This window comes from Temnothorax nylanderi, unplaced genomic scaffold (assembly GCF_030848795.1).
Source record: "Temnothorax nylanderi isolate EJ_2023f unplaced genomic scaffold, tnyl_v1.0 TNYL_tig0004_pilon, whole genome shotgun sequence".
Taxonomy (NCBI): Eukaryota; Metazoa; Arthropoda; class Insecta; order Hymenoptera; family Formicidae; genus Temnothorax; species Temnothorax nylanderi.
In genome coordinates this window covers 2,407,002-2,429,591 of record NW_027249066.1, presented here as the reverse complement: position 1 = coordinate 2,429,591, position 22,590 = coordinate 2,407,002, and the positions used below count along the sequence as shown (strand labels likewise).

The 22,590-nt window shown below is 37.2% G+C and overlaps 5 protein-coding genes and 1 long non-coding RNA gene across 6 annotated transcripts; 3 read left to right on the top strand and 3 right to left on the bottom strand.

Annotated features, from left to right (window-relative positions):
- Window positions 1–89: 89 nt before the first annotated feature.
- Window positions 90–1,584, top strand: LOC139774108 (tRNA-dihydrouridine(20a/20b) synthase [NAD(P)+]-like). The gene is made up of 3 exons (XM_071709101.1): window positions 90–350; window positions 421–618; window positions 713–1,584. Exons 1-3 carry the CDS (start codon window positions 274–276, stop codon window positions 1,488–1,490), a joined length of 1,053 nt encoding a protein of 350 aa, XP_071565202.1. The 5' UTR covers window positions 90–273; the 3' UTR covers window positions 1,491–1,584.
- Window positions 1,585–1,899: 315 nt separating this feature from the next.
- On the bottom strand, window positions 1,900–5,930 carry LOC139774092 (F-box/LRR-repeat protein 4-like). Its single transcript, XM_071709050.1, has 8 exons — window positions 5,824–5,930; window positions 4,594–4,839; window positions 4,361–4,484; window positions 3,782–4,262; window positions 3,535–3,697; window positions 3,066–3,417; window positions 2,675–2,993; window positions 1,900–2,520 (listed from the first exon to the last, which is right to left on the bottom strand). Exons 2-8 carry the CDS (start codon window positions 4,828–4,830, stop codon window positions 2,172–2,174), a joined length of 2,025 nt encoding a protein of 674 aa, XP_071565151.1. The 5' UTR covers window positions 4,831–4,839; window positions 5,824–5,930; the 3' UTR covers window positions 1,900–2,171.
- Window positions 5,931–6,019: 89 nt separating this feature from the next.
- On the top strand, window positions 6,020–9,044 carry LOC139774094 (glutathione hydrolase 7). Its single transcript, XM_071709065.1, has 9 exons — window positions 6,020–6,189; window positions 6,527–6,693; window positions 6,767–6,927; window positions 6,989–7,068; window positions 7,156–7,431; window positions 7,540–7,830; window positions 7,916–7,985; window positions 8,072–8,299; window positions 8,381–9,044. The coding sequence occupies exons 1-9, from the start codon at window positions 6,174–6,176 to the stop codon at window positions 8,589–8,591; spliced, it is 1,500 nt and encodes a 499-aa protein (XP_071565166.1). The 5' UTR covers window positions 6,020–6,173; the 3' UTR covers window positions 8,592–9,044.
- Nac (GDP-fucose transporter nac) lies at window positions 8,342–11,315 on the bottom strand. The gene is made up of 4 exons (XM_071709114.1): window positions 10,567–11,315; window positions 10,165–10,369; window positions 9,720–9,858; window positions 8,342–9,643 (listed from the first exon to the last, which is right to left on the bottom strand). Exons 1-4 carry the CDS (start codon window positions 10,629–10,631, stop codon window positions 9,054–9,056), a joined length of 999 nt encoding a protein of 332 aa, XP_071565215.1. The 5' UTR covers window positions 10,632–11,315; the 3' UTR covers window positions 8,342–9,053.
- Window positions 11,316–11,615: 300 nt separating this feature from the next.
- LOC139774076 (uncharacterized) lies at window positions 11,616–15,019 on the top strand. The gene is made up of 2 exons (XR_011718513.1): window positions 11,616–14,182; window positions 14,293–15,019. It is a non-coding gene; the product is annotated as an uncharacterized lncRNA (long non-coding RNA).
- Window positions 15,006–21,942, bottom strand: Cand1 (Cullin-associated and neddylation-dissociated 1). The gene is made up of 17 exons (XM_071709018.1): window positions 21,801–21,942; window positions 20,571–20,740; window positions 20,153–20,366; window positions 19,772–20,064; window positions 19,528–19,690; window positions 19,180–19,453; window positions 18,550–19,056; window positions 18,182–18,465; window positions 17,971–18,102; window positions 17,723–17,891; window positions 17,343–17,640; window positions 17,066–17,264; window positions 16,721–16,978; window positions 16,213–16,401; window positions 15,857–16,100; window positions 15,607–15,753; window positions 15,006–15,338 (listed from the first exon to the last, which is right to left on the bottom strand). Exons 1-17 carry the CDS (start codon window positions 21,840–21,842, stop codon window positions 15,205–15,207), a joined length of 3,717 nt encoding a protein of 1,238 aa, XP_071565119.1. The 5' UTR covers window positions 21,843–21,942; the 3' UTR covers window positions 15,006–15,204.
- Window positions 21,943–22,590: the final 648 nt, after the last annotated feature.

Sequence of the window (22,590 nt, the reverse complement as noted above, 5' to 3'; positions counted from 1 at the left end):
GTGCACCACAGGTGCTAAGATAGAAAGAGAAGGGAGTATACTCGTGTGCACTCGGGTGACGTTTCCGAACGTCAATATGGCGGACATGGCGGTAGTCGCGTAGTGGGAGATACTAAACATGCGCGTCAACAACAAAACGCGAATCCAAGATCCAAGGCAATATAATTGAAGTTTTTGTTGTTGCTGAACTCTTGTTTTGTCTTTACATTCAATGTAAACAGGCGGGAACTTGTCATTTTTTTTTTAATCGAAGTGGTTACCGAAAATATAATAATGACTACCGATGTGGTGGAAATGTTAAAAGAGCCAAGAATGATAAAAATCTGTGCCCCGATGGTCAGATATAGCAAGTGAGTGAAGGCAATATTCTTTGACTTACGCATTGCGCGTGTATTATATCGACTTAACACTTTTTTCTAGGCTACAGTTCAGAACGCTTGTGAGACGGTACGGATGTGACATATGCTTCACACCCATGATATTGGCGGACTCGTTCGTGCAATCCTCAAAAGCTCGGGACAACGAATTTACCACGCACGAAAAAGATCAGCCACTGATCGTTCAATTTGCGGCTAAAACTGTCAACGACTTTGTCGATGCTTCAGAAATGGTTGCGCCGTAAGTCACAAATCAGTTTGTATACATTTTATAAATTTTGACAGTATAAGTGTACTCTTGTTTTTCTCGTGTATTTTATTCTTCCAATTGACAGATATTGCAATGGTGTAGACCTGAACTGTGGCTGTCCGCAACGCTGGGCCATGCAAGAGGGATATGGGGCTGATTTGTTGAGAAAACCCGAGCTCGTTAAGGATCTGGTGTATCAAGTCAGAAATCGTATTCCAAGGCCGTTCACCGTTTCCGCAAAGATACGTTTGTTGAAAGATATACGCCAGACGATAACGTTGTGCCAAACTTTGGAGAAGGCCGACGCCTCGTTCTTGACGATTCACGCGAGGACTCCTGAGATGCGTAACGAACCGATCGATTTGGACAAGCTCAAGCTTCTCAGGGATCACGTACAGCTGCCCCTCGTAGCGAACGGCGACGCGAAAAGTCTGGAAAGCGCGGAATCCTTATTCAAGGAATCCGGATGCGAGGGGGTAATGTCTGCCAGGGGTATTTTAACTAACCCGGCGTTGTTCTCGGGACACTCCGCTACTCCGCTCGCCTGCGTTCAAGATTGGTTGGACATTACGTCGACCGTACCGATCGAATTTCAGTGTTTCCACCATCATCTGGTATTCATGTTGGAAAAAATCTTGCCGAGGACAGAACGACTGTTGTTCAATAGCCTGCAAAATAAATCATCTGTGCTGGAGTTTCTGGATAGTTATTACAACATAAAACCAAACGCGTCCGATTCGATGGAATTGACTAGGTGTAACTTTAGTGCTTCGCGTGTACGATGTAAAGAAAAATATATTAATTGTTGGGAGGACGACTCGTCTACCAATTTTCTAGGATGTATATTTAATACGGATTTGTAAGGAGAAGCTCAGGGATGTTGTCGAGCCTCGCGAAGTTACGGTTTCGCACATGTTTTACGTCTTGTCGAATAATAAACTTGAAAAACCCGCTGCACGTTATCTAGTTATTATCTAGTTCCTTTCAGATTACTACTGGAGGCGGTGTAGGGACTCCTAGAGTTCCTGTAAGAAAGTTATTGGTTTTTACGTTTCTGATATCTAGAACAGCTAGAATCATTGGGCGCGTTCAGCAGAACAAACCGCTCAGTAGCGATCGAACGTGATTGGCTCTTACTTTTAGACCGAGCAAATCAGCGTAGCGTGTTGATAAGACGACACTCAACAGTTGTGTCTGCTGAACGCGGCCATTTACTTCGTCTCTCATTTACGTCTTTTTAGTGATCAGGATATAACATAGAAAAGAAGAACATTTTTCTTACTTAAAAAATAAAAATATATTCTTAAAATAAGATTAAAAGAACATGCAAAGTTTAACGTTATTCGCTTTCTTCGTTCGTCTATAAAAAATTCCTGAAAAATACCTATTTTTAAGGACGTTCTCCGGCTCAACTTGTATTCATGTTTAAAAAGATAAATTTATTTTACTGAAGAATTAATAATTTTTATATTTTAAAATAGTAGACATAAACTTCATTCGTAAATATATATGTAAACAAAAGTAAACAAAAACTATTCAAATTATTAATCATCGCAGTCGTATATATAGACGGACACATGCGGATATCTTTCCTTCCATTCATCTACTAATTGATCAGTTATTTTACATACTGTCAGATAAAACTTTTGCAATTTAGGACATTGTTTCAAAATAATCGAATAATTCTCAGGTACATCAAGTCTCACATTATTAAAATATAATTTTTTTAAGTTCCTGCACTGGGCTAATAATTCCAACTTATGATGGACGAGGACAGCATTGAACAAATAAATTTCTTGCAAATGTTGATAAGAAGAAAGTAATCTAAATATAATGTGCAGATCATTAGTAACTGGCATGCTCTCCCCGAGCATCTCCCACTTATCATTCCGTCTGTAACAAAAATCATATAATTAGTACAGTATTTTAATTGCGAAGAAAAAATTCATGTAACTTTTTCAAGATGCTCGCAAGAGAAGCAAACAAATTTCAATAAAGAATACAAAATAATGTGTGTTTTAAAAGAAAATGTAGCACACACACTTACAGATCAAGGGCCACTCGTTGTAAATTCTTACAATTAGCGAGAGCATTAATACCCTGAGATGTAAGATCACATGTGAAGATAACGTCCAATGAATTTATTACTTCCAAGTCACGACGCGTATTTACCAACTCTGTTAGAACTGCATTGTCTATCCAGTCTGACGATAACTGACGCATCCGTTGATTATTTTGCAGTATTTTGCAAAGACGTTTGTCACTTATATGAATATAAGACAGGTTTAAATGTTCCAAATTATTTAGCCCCTCGAGATACGAAAATCCTTCGTCGTTTATGAGATAACAACGACTTAGATCCAATTCTAAAAAAAATTTGTATTAGTTGTTATGCAATTTATCCATAATCTTGACAATTATACACTATATGCATATACCTTTCAAATTTTTGCATGTCTCTGAAATTTTGAGTAGGACAGGATTTAAGTTCATGCGGCATTTACTTAATCTTAAATGCGTTAAACGCCTGCCGCAATTATCAAGAAAAATTACGAAAACATCAACATCAAAGTTGCTTCCTGTAAGATCTAATTGTTGCAAATATTTACATCTAGGTGTAAAATAACAAAATATATCGCACATATATTTGTCAGATTCAATGAATCGCATGTTCAAACGTGTATAGAGTAGAGGATCCCGTGTTAAAATATCAAAGCGTCTATTTACTTCATTCATGCGGCATAATGTTACCAAATCTAAGTATTTAAATATTTTTAGTAGTATTTCATTCTGTAAAGATAAAATATAATTAATATAATACAAAACAAATACTTTAATACTCAAAGTACGAAATATGTCATTGCAATAAATATTGTGATGAGAAATAGACTTCTTAGAATACTTTACAGGAAGCGCAGATAAACTGCAACGTGATAGCTCCTTATGACTTTTCGATAGAATACGACACGAGTTTCTCTGTCCAAGAGGTTGCACATATCCATCAGGGATTACCTCTTGAGATGCCTTTTTGTGCTTCAAATTACTTTTATAATTAATCGTTCTTATTTCGCTGCAAATATCATCGGAACAAATTGATTTTCATTATTAACAGGAAAAAAGGATTTAAATATTACCTAATGTACAATAGTAATACCTTTTATAAATAACACAATATTCAGGAAAATTTTGTTGTAGATGAACTATATCCAAGTGTGCACTTTTTGAATCTGCTGTTAAATTGATATGAACATCGTCGTGGTGTGGAGAGTACATGCTGTTAATTCTTTTTAACAGATTACTTAAACTCTCGTTAGGATTTCTAGGAAGGATCAAATCTGATGTACCGATAAGCATCACAGCATCCACTACTGTACAATTGCAAGATTTATGTGAGCCGTCCTTAAATACTAGTCTGAGCATTTTGGTTTTAAAGTCGCACGGATGCGATAACGGTGGAGAAAATAATGATTCCTGGAAAGTACGATTTCGCGGGAGTACAATCTGAGACGATTTATCCCACAACTGAATCCAGTGATTATTAGAATCTTGAGCCGAAATTTGAATTACGTTTCCAGGATAAAATATTTCGTAAATAGAGACTCTGACTGGATATACAGCTTCATGAAACTCGATATCTTAAAAGTAGAAAATATAATTATACTCTCTTCTCAACAAAAAAAAAGCGTATCTTCTTTAACAAAATATCTAATTTATCGATTCGAATATTACATACCAATATAATTATTGTTGCTCGTCATATGGCCCCCTGTATACCATGAAATACCATCAATTGACCCTCTCATGAAACCGTTTTGCCACGGAGATATTGAAATATCGTAATATCTATCCTTTCTCGACTATATTAGAAAATCGAAATGTGTCAAATAGAAAATCTTGTAACATAGATTTATAGATAGCGATTACTTTGTACAGGACAATAACAGATAATACAGGAAATACACATACATCTTTTCCAAAAGAACATGGCCGATGAAATGTTTCGCCATAATTTACATAGGTACTATAGGGTGGTCCAATTATGTTAGAAACAGTATAAGAGATGCTCGTGGTAACAAATCTTTTTTTCACAAATTGATAGAGAAAGTCAACACCCTGCTGACCCTCTTCTCCTACGGATACTTTGCCGATGTAGGGATATCGACCACAACTCTCGCAATTTAAAGATTTATTGTGGGTTGTCATATTGTCTCTCTAAAAGAAGATAAAATTAAAATATGGAGAACAATAATCCTTTCTTTTTTAGCATATGCTAAAATGCACTATAATATTATATATATGTATAATTATAGCGTTAAGATTATATGTATAATCTAACAATAAGTTTATCTTTGCTTCCGAGAATTCGCATCGCTATATATAGTAGATACTGACATTATTACATAGTCTGCATGTGTGTGTTGAATATCATTATTAAATAATTTATTATTTTAAAGAAAATAACAGTTATTTTTTAATTTTGTTAATGTAGAAAAATGTTCTTTTATAAATCTGAAATATCAGGAGCTCTGTGTTCTTTTACTATATACCACGTGGCACACACGTGCACGTGCACAAGCACAAAAGAAAGAACAAAAAAATTACACAATTTTAGATTGCTCACATTTGCCAGAGTTACGCTTAATTTCTAAATGACTATAAAGTTCCATTCTACAATAGTCGTAATAGTAGATGTAAGACGCGTAAGCAGTAAACTATTGACTAATGAGATTTTTACAATCCGAGAATAATCGATTGTAGTTGGTCAACTTTTACTGCTTACGTTTAACCGCATACTCTTATTAACTCAATGTATCTTTTACCTCATTTTCCGATACACGTTATAATAACAAATGTGCCACCACGTGCTAGTAGTGTGTTTCACACGGTAGAAGAACATACGGCATATATACACACGTTCACGTGCACCAAAGAAAAAAAATTGAAAAATTTAAATTGCTTACGTTCGCTTACGCTTTTAAATGACTAAAATTTTTCAAAATATATATTTTTATTTATTTAATGTATCTTTTATCTCATTCTTTGATATAGGTTGTAGTGATCTAACAATAAGTCGCACAAAAGATCACAGTGAATATATAAGAATTAATATATAATTATCTACCGGAAATTTAACTCGGAACTGAATCACAAAATTAATCAGAAAAACTTATTTCTATCGATTTTCATACTACTTACTGTTTATCAGCAAGGAAATTTTGATTTTTTTCGTATAAAATGAAAAAATCATGAAAGAGAAGGAAAATGTTCGAACACGTGGTGAGCATATACTATTGCCAGAGAGAAACCTGAGAGAGCGCCCATCCGGATCATTTATCTCTATTCTTCATGGTTCTAACCTATCTAGTATATCTATACTGGTATGAAACTGTCTGAAAAAGGACAGAAGACTTCCCTAGTTTTCCTTTCCCGTTTTTTCGTTTTTGTTGACGTTATTACTTGCAATTCTCTCGATATTTTGAAAGAAACTCGAGTCACAAATATCGTGGTAACGTGCAAGATTATTACAAAGCGACGAACTTTGGAAAATGAGTTATAATACACGTAAGCGCAAACACCTTTCGCTCTGTGCATTGGCCTAAATATTTTGCACTACATTTGCATTTCTTGATCATCATGTATAATTCAAAACTGGCAGAACTGTTTATTGCAAAATTTCTAACTGTTCAATTTGTAGTCCTTAATTTAATATTTCTTTCTATGTATTAAAACAAAATTATTTATTGATTTATTCTATCCATATCAACAAAATAGTGTAGATATTGATAAGTTAATCGGTAATTTAGTCAAAATCGTCCCAAGTCAGTAGTTTTTAAGATAACGACTTGTACGTGTCATATGTACGACAAAAGGAAAGGATTACAAGTCAGCGTATTTGCAGGTCTCACAGAAGAATGTCCTTTGACGAAGGAGAGAAGCTACAGGTACAGACTCTGTGCCTACTGCGGCAATGGGCTGAAATTCATCATATTCTGCTTTATTGCGTTGACTTTTGCCATCACCACCATGCTGGTGTTGCAAATTCTTTACACCGAAAGTATACCGCAGGTAGATACTAAAAATAGAAAAGAGGGCAACAAAGTAATAAAACATTCTGACAGTATTCCTTGTCTCGTTTCAGAGCAGCCTTCACGGTGCTCATGGAGCAGTTGCCACGGATTATTCCAATTGTTCCCAAATTGGCACCAAAATACTAGCCAGATTAGGCAATGCCGTCGATGCTGCGGTAGCAGCGACTATTTGCATGGCTGTGGTAGCGCCTCATAAAACCGGTCTTGGCGGGTAAGATATTGGCTAACTGATCTTCATCGTCGTCCTTTCTAAATCTCGATTTTGTTTCCAGAGGCGGTTACATAATGATATATAATTACAAAAATTACACTCATCCGATTGTTATTGATTTTGCAAGTAATACAACCACAGGTAAATGCAATTTTGCGCATTGATTTAACGTGTATAACGTATAAAGAAAGAAAAATATATGTTACTCACGTAATTTCTCTTCTTCAGGTTTCTTTGCCGAGGCTGGAATACGTTTGCCAGCTCTACTAAAAGGATTAGAATTTGCTCAAAGATCGTATGGCAGTTTGCCGTGGCGCGACGTCGTAGAACCCGTCGTTGAGTTGACTCGGCAAGGATTCGTTATATCTAAGGATTTTGCGGACGAAGTGGCAAAGAATACAGATTATGAGATATTTTACGCTGGCCCTTTGAGTCCAGGCGATAGACTGCAATTGCATGAACTTACAAGGACGTTGGATATTATAGCGCACCACGGTGCAACAGGTAAATATATTTTGCAACTCTGTGAATCGTAGATAACTCTCATGCAACTTTGTCTTGATTTTCTTAAACTACACGATTGGATTATTAATATTAAAAATTTTCTTTTAGCGTTATATAACGGTACCTTGTCCCATGAAATTCTACAAAATACTACGCTCCGTGAAAGATTGCTGCAACAATTGGCGAGTTACGAACCTACCGTAACGATGGCGAGGAGCACAACGTTACATCGCCATACAATTTATTATCCGTCGCACGCGTCTTTTATGCAAGAGGTGATCGAAGCACTGGAAAACCTTCCAATTTTAGCAGGAAATGCATCTACTATAGAATCTCAAGTTCTTGTTGCTCAAACGTTGATGAATGTATTTCTACAGTTTTTTCAAAACTTGCAACATGGTGAGACACGTACTATTTTTTTTTTTTATTAATTATTATCAGATCTGCGCGTAATTCTCTATTAATCTCATAATAATAATTTTAGACGTGAAAAAAGAAACGTACACTGGAGTCATGGCAATGGATTGGCAAGACACCTACGTTACCGTCTTATCGTTAGTAACAGGAATCAATTATATTTCTATACATCTATTAGATAACTGAACGGTCTCATTGCACTAACATATTATAAATGATGCAGTGGTCTGAGTTCACCTTTCGGTTCCGGGAACAGAATGGCTGGATTCTTTTTGGACAATATCGATGACAATGATTTGTCTACGTTCATCCCTATCATTTTTCATTACGACGGAGGAATATGCGGATTACGTGGAGTGCTCGGTTCGAACGATGTTTTTCTTAACGGCCAAATCCTCTACAACCTTATCGCGCGCGCACTAAACGTTTCTACCGCGATAGAATATCCCAGGTATATAAAACATTTAATGATCTTAAATAAATAGGCGTGAGGTATATTTACAACGTATCAATTTATTCAATCTTTTTATAGGTACTATTTTGCCTCTGACGGTATGGTGATTGAAGATAATCAAAGACACTCGATGGAGGCTGCGTTGCAGGCTCGATTGTATTCCATGATATCGCCGTTGTCTCACGACGATAGCTCATCCATGAGAAGCGTAAACGCAATTGTCAAAAGGAAAGATTCACTATCGAGTCACTCGGATAGTCGTGGAAATGGAATTGCATCACGATTTTAAGCCATATACGCATTGTTAAGAGCGTATACACAAAAGATCAGCAACCTCCGAGAAGTTTGGAGATTATATAATACTGTGATATTAGGGATAATGTCAGCTACACAAACTTACAAGCGTTTGTGACATGCAACAGAAGTTTTTTTTTATACCGTCATGTAGTAAACAGGCTAGACTGGCTAGACTGTAAACATCATAGACTTAATATTTAAAATATTTGATACTATAATACTGTTTTAAATACTATTTATACATATTTATATACATATATATACATTTGCAAAAGTGTCGAATAAACTTCTGCAGCAGTTTGCATGTACATGTAAAGAATAGCATCTCTTCCATATGATCTGTATTTCCTTAAGAGAACATTTATATACATACCTATATTTATATACGGTTGCGTAAAATAATACTTTAAAAATAAAAACATTTTAATAAAATTGCTACGCCTTATTACCGTTGTTAGACTTTAAGTTGTTGCGTCTCGATTTTGTACTCTTTACTCAACTCCAGTTGCCTGATCCTCGCGTAAAACGCACTGGCAGTAAGGACAACGGTATTGCTTAGCCACCAGAGAAACGATTTCTTTTCGTTAAACCAGTAAGTCGCTAAAACCGTTTGGGCGCATGCTTTCGCGGTACCGCTAACGTTATGCGTCAAAGGAGATGTGACTTTTATTTGAAGCGCGGTGAAGTATCCGATGGCGAAGCCGAATACACCACCGATCGTCATGGCAGTCCAGAAAAGAGGATGTCCAAGCTTCTCGTAATTATACACAGTTGTATGTTCACCGCTGATTATCATTAGCGGGATGAAGATGATGATGCTGTACAAATTGTTATAATAGGAAAGTAACCAGATGTCCTGATTTACGACCGGGAGTGTCTGTTTCATGCGGATGGAGTACAAGGATAACGACAACGATCCAAGCACGCCGAACAGGGTCCCGAGAACAGACAGAGAGCCCGCTACATGCTCCTGATCCACCCCTAACCAGAACCCGGCAATAATTGCCGCGCAGCATGCTATGCATTTCAGAGACGTCGTTTGCCCTGCAAACTTTCGCTAGTTAGTTACTCCGATAATTTCCACTCGGTTTAGACGGATTTGTTCGCGTAGGATTCTCACCGAGTAAAATGTAGGTAAACGCGACGTTAAATACTGTCGTTAGCGAACGGCCCACATAGTAAAATGCGACGCCGACGTATTTCAGGCACAAGTTATTAGTCGCTATCATTGCAGTGAACAGAATTGATAATGGCAGTACCTATAAAAAATTTAGAAAACATAAAACACTTTATATCTTCTCTATACTTTCAACCATAAAAATTGTCAACTGTTGTTGCAGAGAAATCACAAGATTTAAAGTCACATTCTTTTATATATTCTAACCCAGAGTTCATGTTTTTCTGTTAAATTTATTAAGTATCTATTTTTTAAAATTTAAAGTAGATAAAATTCCTACGCAATGATTTTCCTCCAAATGGAATAATTTGTTTCCAATCGTTTGTAACAAAAAAATAAACAATTATTACATTTATGTTGTACAATATTCCTAAAGCGATTTACATACCTTTTTCAAAGTGTCTCTTTTAAATGGACTACCATCCGCAATGTTAATGTAGTCTGGGAACCATTTGGACATTTTGTGTAAAGTAACACAGATAACTACGCTTACTAAACATTGAAACCAAGTTACAAATAGAGGAGCATCCAAATTCACAGTGTCACTGGACAGGAGTGCTTTGTTCATGAATACAGTCAGGATGGACACTACCCTGAAAATTATTTAAAAATGCATTTAAAGAAAAGGGCTCTTTGACCGAGAAATTGGTGAGACTTTGAATTATAAAAATAATTATAATTATATATACTCTTTGCATCCTAAGACAAGATCAACTTATAATATATTTAAATGTATTTAAGGCAGGTTGAACGATATGCGAGCGATTTGATATATCATTTTGTGACTTACCAATATGCTGCGATCACAAACGTGATATACATGTACTTTGACGCCAGTCCCTTTTCCAGTGGCATCTTGATAAAGTTTCTGGGACAATAATCACGGCTGGATGCCGAATAATTAAGCGGCTACTGTAATTGACAATCCGCATTGATATGTCAAATTATTGTCCCTCGCATGTTGCTGCTGTTTGCGAAATTAGTTCTACACGGTTGAAACGTTTCAACCGAGCGGTATAAAATAATTTTGGGATTGCAATTTGGTGTAATTTAATAAAATGTAAATCCGTATTCTAAATTGCCACATCTATGTGTCTGTCACTAAAGCGTAGTGATAATTGATAACAGCGTTATCAGTGAATGGAGAAATTATGCTCGATGTCATCTGTTTTTTCTTTTCCGTTTTAACGCACGGTACTTTTGAGTGGTATCTTCGGAAAAGAGGCAAATCCAATATAAACTTAATATAAACAAGTAGAAATCCTATAAAATTAATTTTTGCTTGGGACACGTTATCAAACTCCGAGTGACTCCGATTGACTCCGGCTAAACGCGGCGTGCGGCGTTCTGTCAGTGTCAGATACGATTTAGATTATATAATATATAGATGGTACTCTCTCTTTTCTTGGTGCTGATGTCGATGATAAATTGAGTTTTCGATTCGCATGCGGGCCACGATACATTAATAAAATAATCGCGACATACGAATAGAATAATTCTGCATTTCGAAAACCTGTAGAAAACTGTGCCGGTCGGCTTCTCCTATTCTAAAATCATCTCTTTATTCTCTTTATCCGCTTTACCCCGAAATTTCCTCTCGCTCTACTCTCATTCCATATTCTACGTGGCGCATGCGCAGAGCGGAAATGTGCGGCGCACGTGACAATGTTGATGGCGGAGGGAACGGGGGCCGGTATTCACAGTTAGATCTTATATTTAAAGATCGTTTAAAAAAAAAACAGCTAGCAATTAAATATAATCGGTTAAATTCAAAAATAAGGACCAATTATATTGCATCCTGGAGCACGACCGCAATTGACCACGTTGCCAATTTGCTGATTTAAAATAGAAATTTGTAATTGGCTGGTCCAATGGAAACACTCCAGGCACCGGTGCTGTGAGTGGCTGTGGTCAATCGCAACGTGGTCAAACTAGGGGACGCTCCGGACAGATCTGTGATTTTAACGATTTTTTTTGTCAGGTTTTAGCGCGCTTTCGACAAGTTAATAGGTCGATAGGTTAAGGCAAGTCGTATTATATCGTTTATTTTGATAATGGATATAAATGTAGGAAAAGGAGCAATTAAAAAGCGTAAAGTTGAAAAATTCAAAGCTTCATGGCTAAACGAAAACATTTTTAAAGGATGGTTGGCTCGTTCGTATAATAACGCAATTTGTACTGTATGCAATGAGATCATCAAATGTTGCAAAACGGATCTAATTGAACACTCACAAATGGCCAAACATATCGAAAACGTAAATTCAAGGAAACCGATTGATAATGCTAACAACACATCTATGGATTTGTCACATGAAGATCAAGTTAAGCGAGCTGAAATTATATTTGCAACATTTTGTGCCAAAAATGATATCGATGATGAAGCCACAGATCATTTGGGAAAATTTCTAAAGAGTATTGCTAAAGATTCTAAAATTGCGCAAGATTTTTCACCAAATCGCGTACAAGAATTACTAAAGACACTCCCAAAGTGATTCCCAAACGTGAAGACGAAAAAATTCGTAATTTACAGTCTAGTAGATTTTCGATTTTGATCGATGAAAATTCAGATAATTTGGCACAAAAATAATATCCATTCTCATTCGATATTTTTCTCCTTTAAATAAGAAAGTCGCGACAGAATTATTAGAAGTAATATCTTCAGACGCCAGAGATTATTCCGCGAGTGAACTCTTCGAAGCTTTCAAAAGTCTTTTAGAACAAAAAGATATTTCTATTAAAAATCTTGTCGGAATATCCTGCGATAATTTTAATGAGCCAGCTATGATTTAGTTTTCGAATGGAAGATTTTGCCATCAGTTTTTGATGAACGACAGAAGCAAGAATTAGCCTCTTTAAAGATTGATGAAATGTAAAGCAAAATAACTGAATATGAAAATTGTAATAAGGAAAGACTCTTTCCAAATTTGGATTTATTAGTTGAGGCAGTTCTTTTCCTCTCTCAAATTCTGAAGTCAAACGAATCTTTTCTGTACTACTAACAGATGTAAAAATAGAAGATGAAAGAAGCTGATTATTCATTATATGATATTACTTCTGATATTTGCGTAGCTCAAAGTTAAGCTTTCAAAATGTTCAAGTATTTTCTCACATAATTTTAAGATGTTTTAAGATTATTTTTATTCGTTTAGTATTATTAGTTTCTTTCTAAAAATTAGAAATTAAGATTATTTTTATTTTTATACTGAGCGAAGTGTGTGCGTGTTTATAATTTTAAAACAAAATGTACTTTTATTTTATGAATATTAGTAAGAAAAGAATTATTTCTGTCTAACCTGGTACGTTTTCGTATATTAAATAATACAAAATTGATTTTGTTTATATCAACAAAGTAATACTGAATTTCTTTAGAAGGACATTTACATATGAAAGATCTTTGTGAGAATAGTTGTTCGAAATCACATTAAATAACATTATGCAATTGTTCTTCGATCATTTCATTTTTATGTCAATATAATAAGTTTTAAGAATTAGTCCTGATTCTGAAATCTGTTCGTCGATCATCGACAAGAATCCGTCGCTCTCAAATGTAACGAAGTTTTGTTTGAACACGAGTCTTAAAAGCGAGGCGGAGCAGTTATTGTGTAAGTCGCTCGCTACCGACGAGAATTTTCTGCGTGTCTGATCCATGCTGGCGGATCATTACTCTAACAAAAGGCTGCTGGTGCGATTGTGCTTTTCCGCTTTTACCGTCTTGCGGAAACGAAAAGGAGTTGGCCAGTGATCACTGAAGCAGATCACGGTATGCTTCTCATCGTCAGCTCCCTTGAAGGCATCGGACGTCTTATCATGAAGTGCGGCGATCTGTTTATCCATCTTGGTGGGACTGCTCGAACTACATGAATGGAAAACTACAATTGTGATACTTCTGAGCCACCTTCTTCGGATGTCCTGAACGCGTTCCTCGAATGTTGTGTGCGAAGTCGTGGAGTTTCATCCAAAGCTGACTCTAGCTCAGTATCGTTGATGATAACAAGCGGTTCTTCACCTCGTTCTGCTGGAGCTCATCTAGGCTAAAAACCGGAGTTAGAGTCTTAACCGATGTGCCCTCTGTCAGAAGACCAAGCGACGCATTTTCTTTTGTCCGGAATTCATGAAAAAAGGCTGTCTGAGAAGAAAGAGTTCGCGGACGGCAACAAGCTCTGCCTAAACTATTTCGGCAGGCATCAACTTGGCGGATTGTTCATCGCGGAAGAGATGCGTTGCGTGCAAAAGACTCCACCACATGATGATTTACGATGTGATTCCGAGGGACATCAGCAGTTTCAGTTGTGTTCATGTCGATCACACCGGAACACAAAAATTATCCTCTTCGCTACAGTCTGAATTACTCTGGATTATAAGAAAATGGGTCCCATCCTCTTAAGGCTCACTAAGGAACATGACTGGTAAGTAAAGATCACAAGATCTTTATGGTCACCTTTGAGTGCCTCAGCATTAGTGTTGTCCACATCAAAGTGTCTTGGATTACAGCACTAAGGTATTTCTGGTCTTTCAGAGGTTCGTGCCGCATCGAGGTCTATGCCCCACCGTCTAAAGTGGCCGTTGCACTAAGGATGCCGTCCCATGCAGGACGGAATTTCGGAAAACGGAATCTCGGAATCATTCTGATTGGTTAGCCTCATGGGGCTTGTACTGTGCCCCATGGGGCTAACCAATCAGAATGTTTCCGAGATTCTGTTTTCCGAAATTCCGTCCTGCATGGGACGGCACCCTAACTTTATCGGCTTCAATACGCAACTGTGGATCTTCTTCGAAGTGACGGTCTGCCAGCAACCACATCAGACACAACGAAGGTGTGGACTGTGGAGTGATTTTTCAACCTGCAAGCTACCTCACTTCGAAGGAATCTGGAAGGAATCAGGACTTCGAAGGAGTCTTTATTAAAGACTTTATTTAAGACAATTTTGGATTTCACATTAACAAGATCACTTCGCCCGAATTTGTCTGTGTTCCCGCGCTCGCAAATAATAATAAATATCATTAATTAGTATTTTAGTAGCAAATGCGCTAAAAGAAAACATCAACCTGCGTAGACATTCATAATCGCTATTTTTGTCCTTGTATTGTCTCGATAGCGTCTCTTTTCTCGAATTTTTTTTAAATAATTTTGTCCTGCGTGGAGTGTTTGTTATATCTATATACGTATGTATACAGAGTTTAATCTGTACCATAAAAGGGGAAATTACACATATAATGATAATAAAATGATTATTGCCGGCAAATTTATTTTAAAATTTATACATGATGTGCTACATTAACTCACATTCATTAGAAACTACCTTCAAATCGAAGATATAATAATGAAAAAATAATGTATAGAAATAAACTATGGATAGAGTATGATCACGAATGCGCTTAACCCACGTTCATCTATACGAAATACAAAAAAGAATTAAGTCAATTATTCTTAGCTCTGATCCATTGCGTTTGCTTCGTTCATGTTACTGCCGGTACAGTCCTTTTGTATTATCTCAAAGAGCGGCAACAGTTCCGGCGTGGCCTTAATCTGTCCGACAAATTCGCTCAACGATGGATTTTTATCTGCAAATAAACGTCGCATATATATCGTAAGTTTATGAGTGAATAAGTGAGAGAGAGGGGGAGGAGGAGGATAGGTAGGTTAAGGAAGAGAAGCGTAAAATAATTACTGCTACTACATATCAAATTTCATGCTGTAGGTATATAAATTGAGATCATTTTTAGTTAATTTAGTTCTTTTGAGTTAAAGTTTTAAAAAATTTTATAAATAGATAAATGTTTTAAAAATAGGATATTTAAATTAATTTAATTTTAAAACAATTCTATTTACCTGCATCAGGAATAGTTAACAATGCTGCGACGGCTCTCAACGCAGAGCGTTTCAATTCGTCTTGTTTCTCATACTCCTGCTTCACTGAGTTCGCTTTTACTTTCATCGTGCAAGTACTTTTCAGCGGCTCGACTAATCGCTCCAACCCTATATGATAAACATTGGAGCGTAGGATTAGAATATTAAATGTTCTAAAATATCAAGAATTCTAGTAAAAACAGATATAAACAATCGTGCGCGATATACTCACTTTGCAAGACTGCAGTCGGGCACAATTGCGCGAGTCGCGCGGTCATGAGATAAGTCAGCATCTTGATGTCATAATGGTCCCTAAGACCGTTCTCCACATGATTTAGAAACTCAAAGACGTCCAGCCTATCGAGACACGAATCCAGCAAGGTGTACATGCACTCGAATGCTGCTTTACGAAGGTCCAATCCGTCGTCTACCGTGTGTTTGAAAGGACCCATCTCGACCTCTCTGATTAGTTCTTTCTGTAACGGAAAGTTTATTACATTACGACAAAGTCTCGGTGACAACGGACCAATCTAAACTGATTGGTTCAGACTGAGATTTAGTATTCTCTTAGATTTAAATCGTGTTAACCTTGATCTTAGTTTCCGCGTAAAGATGCGGCAGCACTACGTCTAAGAGATCCCGTATCAGCATAGGCTTATTGTGCGCAGCAGAATTAAATGCGACTAGTGCTACCCTACGCACGTTAAGATCAGGATCCTCTAAAGCGACTAAGAAATTACCCATACATTGCTTCAACATGGCATCTATTGGTTGTGGCTGTAAATATATATAATATTAAATTAGATACATTTGTTAGGGCACTGAATAGCTTGGTGATAAAACAGTTTGTCAAATAAGAGACCGGGTTAAATACCCGATTCTGCAAACTCGCATATAATACAAAAGATATTGAGCGGAAAGATATTACTTCGCTGAGATAGAAGAAATAAGAGAAAAATAAATTTCGAGGTAAACTAGGTAATAAATCGTAGTACTTAATTCCTTAAAGAACAGAAATAGATATGATATATGATACGTCGATATATATGATATTATACGTATAATATAGATGATATTATAAGTTGTGGCTAAGTACCTGATCGGAAATGGTAAATTTAACTGCGGTGACTGTCGTTGTTCTCATAAGAGCTGATGGTGACTTGAGCGATTCTTGCAGTCTTGGTAACAGAGTAGCGGGATCAATTAACGTCAGTTTACCGAGACATTCGGCCACGACGTTACGAGTACCTTCTTCCGTGCATTCGCAATGCCTGTATAAGAGCATCCAGATCGAAGGCACGAAATTCTGCAAGTTTGACACGCCAGATGGACTGGCTGATTGACTTGTAATGATCTGCAAAGACAAATAGTACTTTAGAAATGGATTTCCTATTCCGATGAGCTTGAACGGGAATAAAGATTATTACTGCACGAATGTTACCTCCTTCAACGAATGCAAAAGCAGATATTGACGTTTGGGCTGCGCCTCAATCTCCTGAAGTATGAAAGGTAGATATTCAGGAAGATTTCCAATTGCGATATTTCCCAATGTATAACTGGCCGCGGACTTAACTTCTTCCGAGTGAGATGAGAATGAATTTAGAATCGTGTGTTTCAATGAATTAATTCCGCTTAAATCTCTGTGGAAACATTATTTCAAAGATAAATCTTTTTTTCTTATAATACAGTTCATTAGAAATAAATCACAATTCTCTTACACGTGTCTTCCTATCTCTCCAATGACCAGCAAGGCGAATATGTGTTGCGCAACGTTCTGAATATCCGTTGGATTTTGAACGTCTTTCAGCAATTGTTGTACAATGCACTGCGATTCATCGTGCCAAGTGATTGTCAGGGCGGCTGCACACTTAGCCAACGAGTGATAAGCTTGCTTATGAAGTAGGGATGAATTAACCGGAACTATTAACATCCCGAGAAGATCTCTATATCCCAGATCCGGCAAATTCGCTTGAACTAAGGCTTGGAAAAACTCAAGCATTGAATTTAATGCGACACCTGTTTGACAAAAATTCAGTTCAATTTGTATAAGGGTACTGAAATTTCTAATTTGTTTAATGTTAAAGCGAGGTACACTTACCTTGAAGAAGCGGCGACTTTACCAAAATGAGTATTTCTGGCAAGATATGTTCGGAAACCCTGGTCAGGGCAGTTGGATGTAGCTTCGCTATGGTAGTGAGAAGATTCAACGTTAATTGCGCAATGTGCAGATCTGACTCGTTTAGTAATGCAGGTAACTCCATAGTAACCTGTGAAAAAAAATTGGAAATGATCATCCAGTGACTCTTTAAATATTGATATACAATATATAGTAAATAACATTCATACCTTATCAAGTAAATCTGGATGCAGAGCCGAGCTATAATTGCGTACCAATGTATCCAGAAGAGGAAGAGAGGCGAGTTTCAAAGCTCGTTGATTTTTCCTCAAGAAAGACCCAAGAATGGGTATTGCTTCTTCCTACAAAAGGCGACAAAGCAGCTTGTAAAGAAAGAATTGTGCAATTTCTCAATCGTGTATTTGTACTTAACAAATTTACCATAATCGGTTTCAGATCGACTCTCAGGGGAGACGCGGCTATGCAAGTTAGAGCCTTAACAGTAGTAAGCCTTGTTATCTCGTTGCGCAACCTATCTAGGAAAATAGGTAGGCATACGTGTAGCTTGTCTGACAGAGTATCTCCAAAGTGTGCAAGGATTTGTCCCATGCAAGAGATAGCTCTTTCCTTCACCTCTTGATCGATATCCGCCGTTTTGAGCCTCATTAAGGTGCATTGATATATTTCGTTGGACAATGAAGTAAAGCCGCGATAGAATGGTTTCTCTATAAGTGATATATTAATCCGTCATAAATATTGCTCTTGTATCCACGACTGCAAATAAAAATCAGAAATGTAAAATGACTTACCGTGAGGTCTGATAACTTGTACAAGTTGCTGTAACACGAGCAACGCTTCGGCAGCTATCTTGTAGAACGAATCTCCCACTGCTAGTATAATCGGAGGCGCCAAAACGGGCATGTGAACGTGGAACGCTTCGGGTTGATGCGTCACCAATAGCGTATGCACGAAAGCTAAAGTGTCGATTTTCATATTCGAGGAAGAATTCTTATCTCCCAGGGAATATTGTATACCGGGGATCAATGCTGGAATATGATTAGTTAAAGCTCCAGGCAGAACGAGCACCAGTTCTTTCAGCAAAGAGAAGCAATCCTGTCTCGTTTTGATACTCTTTTCCTTCATCTGACGATGAACTGCCTTCACTATTAGTGGTACTTGTTGTTGCAACAACGAAGTGGGCCTGTCGTCATCTTCCATCGCGTCAGGATCGAGCGCCACGCCAGTAGCCGGCCTCGTTTGTTTCAATAAAGCGATATATGCATGAAAGATGTCTGATTTAACATTTTCTTCCCTTTCTGCAATATTACAGTGAATTTTCATTAATTACTGGATCATGAACAAGATTTCTTAATTAACTGGAGATATCTTCTTTGCATTTTTATAAACAAATTTCGGAATTCAATACGCGCGATACTTGCCTTTAAACCTGGCAATTAATGCAGAAGAAACCCCCTTATAAAGGTCTGATAATAACTCTCTTCTACTGGATACAACCGCTTCTAGACACTTTGCAGCTGCTCTACGAACTTTCCAACTCATATCATCGTCATCGGAATATTCATCCTCCGCATCTTCATCTCCGTCTTCTTCTACGTCCATTGCGGCACCTTCTCCATCAGAGAACTCGTTAACATCATCGTCGTAATTATAGTTTGGATCGTATGTAATATACATTAGGCAGATCTCTATAATCTAAAAGATCAAAGATTCTAGTAAACAATATATAAATATATGTGTAAGGCATAAGATGGATTCAAATTATGTACCTTGTTTATGTGCGGCGTAATTTCTTTCGGACATCTATAAACAAAAGCTTCAAATGCCTGCAAACAGTATTCTCTCAATTCATCGTCGTCCTCGTTACTGTATTGAACGATCAACGGCATAACGCGTTCTATTTGCTCGCCGAATCTATGGCCCGCTTGCCGGCTGCAATAAATTTAGACACGTCACATGGTAATTTGTTCCCCTTTATCAATTATTCACACGCAATACAAATTGTCTACCGACCAGATAGAAGCAATGCACTGGATATAGGTACGTATAACGTTCTTCGTCGTTTGAGTTTGAAGACCCTCGAGAAGATGATCCAGCAATTTGTTGTATAAATAATTGTTGCTGGACGTCAACAGGTGACTCAGCGCTACTATAGTGCGTTTACGGACCGCTTGTCGCGGCGAGGAGAGTTGCGGCAATAATGCAGACAGAATTGTAGGGTGAAATGTGACTAGCAAGGCGCCAAATCGAGACAATAAGTCGGCTACAATGTCGAGAGCTTCTAATTGTACGGATACATCTTCTTGCTGTAAATGCATTATACATACATGTATATATATCATCAGTCAGAGATATGAAATTTTACAACAAAAAAACGAGATAAAGATCGTTTACCTTTTCAATAGCGCTGCTTAACTTGTTTGTAACACGTCTACAGACGTTTGCAACTAACGCACTACAACCGACAGGAAGCTCGGAAATAACAGTCTTCAAGCCAATGCTAGAGATATCGCGCAGCTGTTCCTTGTCTGACACCATATTGCTACATAAAGCATCCACAATGGTTTCAACTTGGTAGTCTTTTACTTTGTTGACTAATGGGCCCAAGCTAAAATCGTATATGTTCTTATAATTGTAAAATCTCTCAAAGGAAGATAAATATGTGTAACTCTTTGCGCTGCAATCTACTTTCTTATTTCATTTATTGCTGTTATTGCATAAAGAAATCAATATGTAGGACACTCTATATGAATAATATATAAAGGATCTACTAGAAATTGTTTTGGCATGGTATCTAGATAAAGGAGTGTACCATTTGACGGCAAGATTTTGTACTTCTCCGTTCTTGTCCTCCAATAACTTAAGAAGCATTTTTACAACTTTGCGCTCAGAATCATCGTCCAGCTTGATGCTGTCCTTTTGCAACTCGCTCATCAAATCGTTAGTTGCCATAAATCTGAAGTCCTTGTCGCTGGACGTCATCTGCAAAGGGAGTATAGGGGCTATCATATTAACAAATAACAAAAAACAAGGAATTTACTATGAACTAAGATCTTACTTAATCATATTACAAGTAACAAGTAACAAGTAACAAGTAACAAGTAACAAGAAACAAGGAACATATCATGTAAACATATATAATAAAGAAATGTGACACATTAATCATAAAATAATTACATGTTAAAGAACCTTTAAAGACTACAAACTTTAAAGATATATTGCTCTACATGTGAAAAAATACATATGACTGTCGCTGTTCATGTGCGTTCTACAACATATTCACATGAACGCTATATAAAATATCCAGCTTTTTCTGATATGTTCCACAGGTTAGTAGAATATTAGAATGCCTCCAATCTATACAGTTCTACACTACATAACAGTTCCTTATCATAACATAACATTAGGGGACTGTCGTCCCACAGTCTGTAGATAGAATACAGACAATCTTGTCTGCTCAAGGAAACAAAACAAACCACTTTGATTAGGACTAAACAGATAAACAGAAAATACTCCAAAATCAAGAAGTGCCTACCATGATCGCTTTCCTTATCTTTTTGATAGAGTTACGAACTATTTTCACCCTATATTACTCGCGTAGTTCTTTTTTAACAATCTTTTTTAAAAAAAATTACCCACGTGGGGTGTATCTTACATCCCAATGTAACATCAATTTTCATTGTTCCCTTTGATTTACATAAAATTACATTTACATTAAATAAAGATTGAAAATATTTTACGTATCTTCTAAAGATAAGTACAAGGATGCTTCTTTAATTGCGAAACAAATTGTGCGACGTTCGATCGATAAAAAAAGCTACGATGTGAACTTAGTAGACTTTTATGGCCGGGGTGTAGTCTAAACCCCACGCGAGTCATGTAGGGTTAACGGCCCTAATCGTCCCTCGTCGAGAGACCGTCTTAGGTAGATGCGAGGTTATGTTGCGGAGAAAAAAAGGTAGCATGGTAGAAAAGATTTCGTTGGAGCAAGTGATCTCGTTTCCCCGATCGCTATCGTTACATTATTAGCGCCGTTTATTACCTTCTCCAGCAGATTCGCTATTTGATAGGAGACACTAGCCATGATTGCGGAGTCCGTTCGCAGCCGGTTCAACGACGACGACAACGACAACGGCGATCGAGCGTGTTCGACCCCGGAGGTGTGATTTCGGGTGTTGCGCGGTGCCTATACCTGCGAGTCCTGTAACGCAACGGAAAAAAGAAAGGAAAAACAAACCGGAGTGCCCGGCGACACGGGATACGCGGACGCCAAAACCCGCGTAAAAATAATGTCGCACGAACCGAGGTGTAACAGCGGCGCTTCTGTTTTCTTTTCTTTTTTTCTTTCTCTCCTCTTTCTCTCCCTTTCTGTCTCTTTCTCTCTTCCCTTCTACTGCGATTCCACTATCGGCAGCATCTCAACGCGATGCCTACACTCCTACAGAAGTCCAAGTCCACAATTTAGCTATATACAGTTGCGACACTGAGCGACTGAGCGTCGGCGCGGTCGGCGCCTTTGATCTTAAGTCACGTGACTTGTCGCCATTTAGAGAATTGTACACGCGCTTAAATTTGAATGCTTCTGATGAGATGTAAACGAGATGATAATTTCGGAACGTACTTCTAGTGCTCTTTGAAGATAATAAAAAAAGTAATAAAGTAATAATACGTATTATAATAAAACATTATAATTTATTTATTTATATTATTATATATGTATAGTATTATTATAGTAATATTATATTAAAAAATTTTTTTTATTTGTTACTAGACATCACAAACGCGCGCTTCGCGCGCGCTATTTAGCTTTAACATTACACACAATACACACA

Coding starts and splice junctions, on each gene's coding strand:
- LOC139774108 (XM_071709101.1), top strand. CDS start 274: ATGACTACCGATGTGGTGGAAATGTTAAAAGAGCCAAGAATGATAAAA. Junction 351..420: donor CCGATGGTCAGATATAGCAA/GTGAGTGAAGGC, acceptor ACTTTTTTCTAG/GCTACAGTTCAGAACGCTTG. Junction 619..712: donor GCTTCAGAAATGGTTGCGCC/GTAAGTCACAAA, acceptor TCCAATTGACAG/ATATTGCAATGGTGTAGACC.
- LOC139774094 (XM_071709065.1), top strand. Junction 7,069..7,155: donor TGCAAGTAATACAACCACAG/GTAAATGCAATT, acceptor TCTCTTCTTCAG/GTTTCTTTGCCGAGGCTGGA. Junction 8,300..8,380: donor ACCGCGATAGAATATCCCAG/GTATATAAAACA, acceptor ATCTTTTTATAG/GTACTATTTTGCCTCTGACG.
- Cand1 (XM_071709018.1), bottom strand. CDS start 21,842: ATGGCTAGTGTCTCCTATCAAATAGCGAATCTGCTGGAGAAG. Junction 17,892..17,970: donor ATCCAGATTTACTTGATAAG/GTATGAATGTTA, acceptor TTTTTTTCACAG/GTTACTATGGAGTTACCTGC. Junction 17,641..17,722: donor AAAGTCGCCGCTTCTTCAAG/GTAAGTGTACCT, acceptor TTTGTCAAACAG/GTGTCGCATTAAATTCAATG.
- Nac (XM_071709114.1), bottom strand. CDS start 10,631: ATGCCACTGGAAAAGGGACTGGCGTCAAAGTACATGTATATCACGTTT. Junction 10,370..10,566: donor TTTGTGATCGCAGCATATTG/GTAAGTCACAAA, acceptor AATAATTTTCAG/GGTAGTGTCCATCCTGACTG. Junction 9,644..9,719: donor GTTTACCTACATTTTACTCG/GTGAGAATCCTA, acceptor GAAAGTTTGCAG/GGCAAACGACGTCTCTGAAA.
- LOC139774092 (XM_071709050.1), bottom strand. CDS start 4,830: ATGACAACCCACAATAAATCTTTAAATTGCGAGAGTTGTGGTCGATAT. Junction 4,263..4,360: donor GAGCAACAATAATTATATTG/GTATGTAATATT, acceptor TCTACTTTTAAG/ATATCGAGTTTCATGAAGCT. Junction 2,521..2,674: donor CAACGAGTGGCCCTTGATCT/GTAAGTGTGTGT, acceptor TTTTTGTTACAG/ACGGAATGATAAGTGGGAGA.